At 37.5% G+C, this 8,316-nt stretch overlaps 1 protein-coding gene across 1 annotated transcript in view; it reads left to right on the forward strand.

The window, feature by feature from the left end:
• Positions 1-8,043, forward strand: part of LOC142356302 (uncharacterized) — a gene marked incomplete at its 3' end in the record, with an annotated part of 30,746 nt that extends 22,703 nt beyond the window's left edge. Inside the window, exons 6-7 of the mRNA XM_075408239.1 lie at positions 1,031-1,230; positions 7,940-8,043. Coding sequence (XP_075264354.1) covers positions 1,031-1,230; positions 7,940-8,043 — 304 coding nt within the window. The remainder of the gene's footprint in view (positions 1-1,030; positions 1,231-7,939) is intronic.
• Between the last annotated feature and the right edge of the window lie 273 nt (positions 8,044-8,316).

Raw genomic sequence — 8,316 nt, forward strand, 5'->3', positions numbered from 1 at the left:
TCATTGACGTTAAAATTTAAAAAGAATGTAAAAGTCTTAAAACAGAATTGCTCCTTTACAAAATCCACAATTTTTTATTGTATAAATCACAATTAAATTCTGCTAATGGGTCACTAGGATAATATAAGCATGAGTTGTTTGCCAAAATTTTACATATTTCGGCAAAAAAGTTCTCGAAGATTATAGAAAAATACGCCAAAAGCAAACAAAATTACATTAAAATGCCTAGTGAGCACACAAGTTTCAACACGGATATTTCCTCGAAACAGACGAAAAATGAAACATTGTTCTGAATGTACTGTTATACTTTCCGAGAATGATTCATTGCTAAAAGCCACGGCCTGTTACGGATTAAACAGGTTAAATTAGAACAGAGTCCCCGGCAGTCGTTTGACAGCAATTCGTCCCAACAATGTTTGGTCCTTTTTTCAGAATGAAAAAGGCCACATTCACTACAGAATGTGACTGTGAATTAACAGAACGCATATTTTTAACTCAAGTACACTCTAAAAATGCGCACGGAATCAGCTGAAAACAATCCCTTAAATATATTTATTGGTAATAATATTTCTGTTTGTGTCCCAGTAAGTCATTCACCCCTCCCTCAGTTACAGGGCATGTGCCATCACAGGGTAAATTATTTAGTAAAAATTTACCACGCGCTTTCCTTCAGTTAGTATAATATGGACAACTAAGCGGGGGAGAGGGATGGGGGAGTTTGTGATTCACAAAAGGAAAAGATCCAAAACCCCTCTCTCTCATAATTTGGTTAGAGCAAAGAAAAGGCACAATGGTTCGGATACAAAAAATTAAAATTCATTCCAAGAACTAATTTTGGATTTAGAAACTTTTGTATGTGGATACCGCCTTATAGGGTCCAAATGTGACAGCCCAATAGAGCGAAGTTTCTGTTAACCCAAAGCTATTAGCTCCGATCATGAAGCACGTGCAATTTACTCCATGTTGAACAACGAACAATACACATTGTGAAACCTATTAATGAAATGTTTACACAAAAACGATGTGTTAGCCAGGCTATGGGGGGCGCACGTCCCTGCAGTGGGTCTCCATGCTGCAACCCCTCGTCAATTGGGGGGCCGGGGGGAACAACGATCACGTGTTACGATCAAACAGGCATTTATGCCATTGACACTGGAAGAGACAGTTTTACCACGATTGGCGACAGTGACAGAAACAACTGTACTTATCCATGTGGAACTCTGCCTTGTGGTAGGAATTATCAATATTGAAGAATGGGATCTTTTGATCTTTTCCGTTTGTCCCCCCCCCCCCCCACGCAGCTTAGTGGGTGCATATTATTTGTCACACCCAGTCCCCCCCTCCCCCCCCCCCACGCAGCTTAGTGGGTGCATATTAATTGTCACACCCAGTCCCCCCCGCCCCCCACGCAGCTTAGTGGGTGCATATTAATTGTCACACCCAGTCCCCCCCCCCCACGCAGCTTAATGGGTGCATATTATTTGTCACACCCAGTCCCCCCCCCCCCCCGACGCATGTGCACTACTTTTTACTACAATTTGTCATGTAATGACGCGTGCTTTGCAACTGGGGGTGCATAATGTAATAAAGGTACAAACGAAAAAGATTCAAATTATCAAATTTTTAGTATGTTTCGGCATAACCACTATAAGCACAATTACGTTGAATTAATTTTTGAACGAGATATTTTTACAGAGAAAAGCGAAATTTACTGACACAGAATAGGTCCAGCTTGTGTGATATGGATTCTAGCTACGGTGATATAAACTAATTTTTAAGCTTGAAGTTTTTAAGCTAATTTTTAAGCCTCCCCCCTCCCTCAGTACGTTAGGCACACCCCAGTTACAGAGCACGTGTCATTAAATAACAGATCATTTGTTAAAAGGTAAAAGTTATGCACATGTGCTTAAGGGCTGAAAACAAAAAGCTGGGGGGGGCAGTAGAGCCGATATCTCGAATGAATTCTGAATTTTACTTTGCGCCCCATTAAAGTCCCAGATCCCCCGATTACAGAAAGTTCACAGCTTACCTAGTCTCATTGCTCGTACCCAGATGCACGTGCTATTTTTTACACAATTTGATTTGGTAATGAATGGACAAATTTGTAATTGCATGCGAAGGTGTCCGGACAAATTACCCAATGAAAAACACAATGCCACAATTCCAAATAACCTAATTTAAAAAACCCTCTTCTGTTTCGGCCGAGTTCAATGGCCAAATAACACTTACGACTCACTCTCACGTGCTATTTTGAATATGGTAACGTGCTATATAACAACATTTGAATTGTAACGGGGGGCATATAACCACTTCCCGGGTCGAGGTTTTTGGGTGAATTTTCGCAAGAAATGCGCTGATTGCGGTGAATGCGGTGAAGAAAATATTTCACTGCCTTTCACCGCATTTCTTACAAAAATTCACCGCATTGGCTCTCCAACATTTACTGAATCTGATTTAAATTCACAAGAAATAGCAGAAAATTAGGTAACAGTTGGCGCAGTGGACTAAAAAGTTGAGGGCATGAAGAGGAAAGAGGTTCGAACCTCTTTCCTTATCATGCCCTCAACTTTTTTGTCGGAAACAAGGACGATTCGTTTTGGTAGCAAAACTGAGATCGCGGTAAAAATAAATAATTCAACGCGATTCACCGCATTCACCGCGAAAAGATGAAAGACATACGCGGTGAAAATAATTTTTTTTCACAACATTTCACCGCATTTCTTACAAAGATTCGCCGCCAAACCTCGACCCCGGGTGGAACCGAAGTAAAATAGATCCAATTTCCAATGCCGAACTAAATATTTCCAAACTACATATTCCCAACGTATAGTATCAATTTCACATAATTTAAAAGCAATGATACACCTTCTCAATATACCAAGTATTAACTAATAAAATGAATAGCCGTGTCGAGGTTTTGTCGACAAAGTATTGTAAGAATTGTGACAAGTGGCGGAAAAAAAATTTTCTATCGCAAAGCACCCGAATCTTATATCGGTAAATGCAGTTGAAAAGAGAAACTTTTGTACAATTTGCAGTTTTTAGCAGCAAACTTATAATTGCTTTCTAACGACGTTTGTAGCAATTTTTCATTAGACATGTGGTCTTTTTTATGCAATATTTCGCTCGAGCGATTTTTTGTCGGGCGCATTTGACTTTTCATCCTTAACAAAAAGATAAACAGGTAGCGCCAACGGGGGCATTAAGGGCTCGTAGAGCCTATCTTCTTAGTATACTCTAAACACGTAACTCAATTTATTCACTTAAACTGTTTTGGAGACATAAAATCATGGTAAGGGAGGTTGTTAGAGTTTAACAAACCCCTCCCACCCAACCCTCCCCCAACACTCACCACCATCTACCCACGCCAATTTTGAACAGCTGGGTTGGAACTTCGGTATTCTCAGTTTTCACAATTGTTTAATTGAAAAACTTAACATTATGTTAAGAAAAAGATCTATTTCATTTCATGGGAATCATAATTAACTGTGAATCAAAAATTATTAGCTGAAACAATACTAATGAAATGACAATGGTTAGAGTTATAACTAAAGATTCAAAAAAGTTTTTTTCAAAAAAAACTAGTGTATTTAGCGAACTAAACGTACCATTAATCAAAATACTTGTTTCATGTCATTATATTCAAATTTAATCTGTGAATCAATGTTGACATAAAAAGCTCAAAACTATTGCTATTTTAATTATAAGAGCTATAATTAAATACAGATCTCGACTTTTCAATTCTCAAAATTTCTTGTGGGGTCCTTATTTGACAAACTGGAACTTTTAGTTCATATTTAACACAACGGAAATTAATGAATGAAGCCAAGTATGGTTTCAGTAAAGCTCTCTTTACGGTAATTTTGGGTCGAGCTTTGGTTTTTATGTTGGAAGAGCTTTTTGGTTTTATGAAAATTTCGAAAAAAACTATTCCCCTCAATTGCTCTGAAAGGATGTTTCCTAATAGATTTTTCACTTTTTGTTTTACAAAAACGGAGAAACGGGTAACGCTCAGAGGGCTTTAGTTTTTATTAGAGCCATAGAGCTTACTAGATTCTAAGTAGATAATTCACTGAAATAGTCTGAGTGTTATCAATTCCAAAGTTCAAGCCTCGCAGCTCCAACTTTTTTAGCAATTATTTTTGTCTTGTGGTCATTTTAATGCCGTTTTCAGTTGACCGACTTTTCGCCGTGCCCATTTGATTTTTTGTTATCAAAAAAGGGATAATCAGGTATAGCGTGAAGGACATTAAGGGCTCCTAGAACGTTATTGTCACTAAGAAGGGCAGACACCGAAACAGTTTGAAGAGACAATTTCCTGGTGTTAAAGGTGGTTTTATCTTAAAGTTTGACGCCCCTCAATCAACTGCTCGCTATTCAAACCCTCCCCCTCTCCAACCCCAACACGCCCTCAGTCCACTCTCCTCCATTTTTTAAGCTGGACATGTTTTAACCCCTCCTCCCTCAGTACGTTAAGCACACCCCAGTTACAGAACACGTGTCATTAAATAATAGATCATTTGGTAAAAGATAAAAATTAGGCACATGCGCTTGAGGGCTGCAAACGCTATGCTGGGGGATGAATGGAGAAATTCCGATGTCTCGATTAAATTCTGAAATTTGCATTGAGCCCCACGCAAGTCCCAGCTCCGCCCGACTACGGAGCGTTAAAGCTTACACATTTTCATTGCTCTTACCCGGATGCAATATTTTTGCATAATTTGATTTGGTAAATAATAGAAAAATATGTAATTATGTGCACAGGAGTCCAGACAAATTACCAAATGAATATATGCAATGCCTAAAAAATTAATTCCAAATTACCTAACATAAAAAATCCTGTTTCGGTCGAGATCATTGGGCAAGTAACTTTTACGCCTCAACATTATGTGATATTTTGAATACAGTAAAGTGCTATATTACAATTTGTAATCGAGAGCATAAAAAGGGTGCCGAATAAGAAAAGATCCAAAAAATCTATGCTAAACTACATATTTATACACTGAATTTTCGGTACTACTTGAATTTTCGGGTCGTCGAGATGACAAAGTATTGTAAGAACTGTGGTGAAACGTGGTGGAACATCATTTTTTTTAATCGCAAAGCGCCCGAATCTGAATGCAGTGGAAACGAGGAAGTTTTGTACACTTTCTGGTTTTTAGATGGGAATTTTTAATCGCTCTCCCTTTTTTGACGACTTTTCATTCTCAAAAAAGGGATAAACAGGTAGTGTCCGGAGGACGTTAAGAGCTCTTAGAGGCTCTCCTCTTAATATACTCTAAATTAATACTTCAAATTATTCAACTAAACTGTTTTGGAGGAAATTTTGGAGGTTAGGGAGGCACTGGGAGTTTGACTTTAGCAAACCAAACATATCATTATTAAAATGTTTTGTTTCCTTTTGTTGGATTCAAAATAATATGTGAATCAAAATAGCCAAAAAATAGCTCAAAACTATTCTTATGAAATTTATTAGAACTGTAAGTAAAATTATTTCCCGACGTATCAATTTTCAAAGTTTCTAGGGGGGGATTTCTTTCAGACCAACATTACACACCGGAAATTACCGAATGAGGCCACGCATGATTCAAGTAAAAATCTCGTTATAGAGATCTTGGGTCTAACCTTAGTTTTTTATTGGTCCAGCACTTTGCTTTCTTGCAACTTTAAAAACCCGGAGGGCATTAAATGCTCCTAGAGCGTTACGCCCTACCAGTCGCTAAAAATGCCATACACCAATACTGTTTTCAGGAGACAGTTCCTTGGTGTTAAACTTTGTTCTTAATGTGAAAAGTTTGAACCCCTCAGTTTGCACCTCCCTACTCAACACTGCGCCCCCCATTTAAACACCTTCCAGGCGACCCTCCTGTTGGTTTGAAACCCCCTCTCGCCCAGCCTTCCCTCGTCCGTAGCGCCACCTGCCACCTAGTAGTTCGAATTTTAGTAGATATATGAAAATATTTAACTGGAGCATTAAAATGATTAAGTTCGTTTTTCTTGGTGCTGTGGCCGACAGAAGGTTTTCATATCCTTATTTTAATGCTGAATCCATTATGCAGTTTTTGCCAATTTGGTGAAATGGAGATATGAACAGTTTTTTTTAAAAGAAAAACTGGTTGCCTGTGCCGCCAAAGGTGCGTATAACCCCATACCTTAGATTGATTTAATAAAAAATACATCAGTTTTTGTCTTTTTTTTTCAATAAAAGAAACAAATTGTTATCTCAAAAAACTGCGTCACATAAAATCTTTTTGTAGATTTTGTAAATGTCGATTCCTAGGAGAATTGCTTTTCGGGAGAAACAATTCACTTTACAAGAGACGATGGCGAAATACTTTTAAGAAGTAATGTCAAATTAGATGACACTGACGTTTCAGGAGTTTTTCAGTTTTAGTAAATAGCCGAAGAGTTTTGTTATAAAGTCTTCACCTTACCCTAGTCAAGACCAGATGTTTATCTTGCAAGATCTTCCAATCTTTTTGCAAAAAAAGGTTTTCTTGCACGATCTTGCAAGAAAATGGTTATCTTGCAAGATCTTGCAAGATGATGGCTATCTTGCAAGATCTTGCAAGAAGAATAGTTATCTTGCAAGATTCTTGCAAGTTCGTTCCGGTCGAGCTCTGCTATCATTGGCTGTTTTAGACGCATTATCTTTCATTTAGCGCAAACTATTACCAAAATATAGTGGAATGAGTTTTCAGAGATCATTTGAAACAAAATTTATACTAGATATCTGTATTTTTTACAGCCGTACTGGTTACTCTCATTTATTTACATTAATTCGTGCTTCAAATTTCTTGTTTTGCTACTATGGAAAACAATTTACTTTCTTTTTCTAAATTGATTCAAATTTTAGTTTGAGCGGAAGAAAACAAATTTGATGCTATTTTGGTTGTAATTGTGTATCACAATGTAACAAAAATTGATGGGAAGCAATGTTTGCGTCTCATTTTGATCTTGTTCGATCATGTTCCATTTTTTTGCATATTTGCAAGATGAATGGTCATCTTGCAAGATTCTTGCAAGACAAAGGGTTATCTAGCAAGATCTTGCAAGATTTTGGAAGAAAATCTTGCAAGAGGATGTATCGTCTTGCATGATTTTGCTAGAATCTTGCAAGATCTTGCAAGACAACCATTCGTTGTCGACTGGGGTAGCTAAATTTCGGGCAATAAAAATTGAGAGGAGGGAAACCTAGTTTTTCTGGCATCGTAGATGATTTTTCTATGATCATGCAGAGCACGTTATAACTTTTTAGCCAACGTTACAAGCTTTGTTTAATGCAAAAATTTGCAAAACAGAGAAATTTGGTTGTACAACTCAAAAGATAGAAAACAATTCCTAATTTTTATTCTGGAAGCAGTCTAAGAGACATAAATTCTAAGAAACAAGCCCCCATCAACATTTAACTTCCCCCTCCCGGTTATTGCCAATTACAATATTACCCAATGATATATTGGTCAGCTTCACTAATCATTTATCTCTAAAACCAAAAAAGAAAGAAATGTACAATATATCGAGCCGTTAATATTACGTGCTCACATTTTGCTGTTGTTAAAGAGTTCTTCAATAAAAACACTGATTGTGTTCACCCGCTGACTGTTTTAAACATTGCTGATCAAAAGCTGTTTCGGGAACTAATTCGCAGCAACGAAAACATTGTTATAGTTTAACAATAGCTCCACCCAATATCTGTTATTCGGTATCTTAAGTAGGTCAAAAGTTAGCATGACATTTTGGGTGTCTACAGAAAACGAATTTATTATGTATAGTGAAAAACTGTTGAAAAACTAAAAAAATGTTATTTTATCACAACAAGGAGCGGTTTCAAGATTTGCAAGATCTGGATAATTATCATAAGAAGTCTTGCGAGACGAAAGGAGAACTTGATAACAAATTGCGACGTACAAAAAATAACAACTTGACTCTTTTTTTATAGATTGCAAGTCAAATTGTTGGAGGCCTCAGACTGTCTACTGCCCTCCTCAGAATCCAGGCATCTACCCAGCTCAAACTTCATTCTGCTATCCCTCCAGTTATCAGGTATATCATATACTCAACTAAAATAAAATGTCCTTCTCACACAATCACACCCGGGTCGAGGTTTGGTGGTGAATTTTCGTAAGAAATGCGGTGAAATGCGGTGAAAAAAAATAATTTTCACCGCGTATTTCTTACATCTTTTTGCGGTGAATGCGGTGAATCGCGGTGAATTATTTTTTTTCACCGCGTTCTCATTATTCTTACAAAAAAGAATCGTCCCTACACGGATTCGAACCTCTGACCTCCTGCATGCCTTCCAATGCTTATTCCACT

Source organism: Convolutriloba macropyga, unplaced genomic scaffold (genome assembly GCF_964194025.1).
Source record: "Convolutriloba macropyga unplaced genomic scaffold, txConMacr16.3 SCAFFOLD_2922, whole genome shotgun sequence".
Classification (NCBI taxonomy): domain Eukaryota; kingdom Metazoa; phylum Xenacoelomorpha; order Acoela; family Convolutidae; genus Convolutriloba; species Convolutriloba macropyga.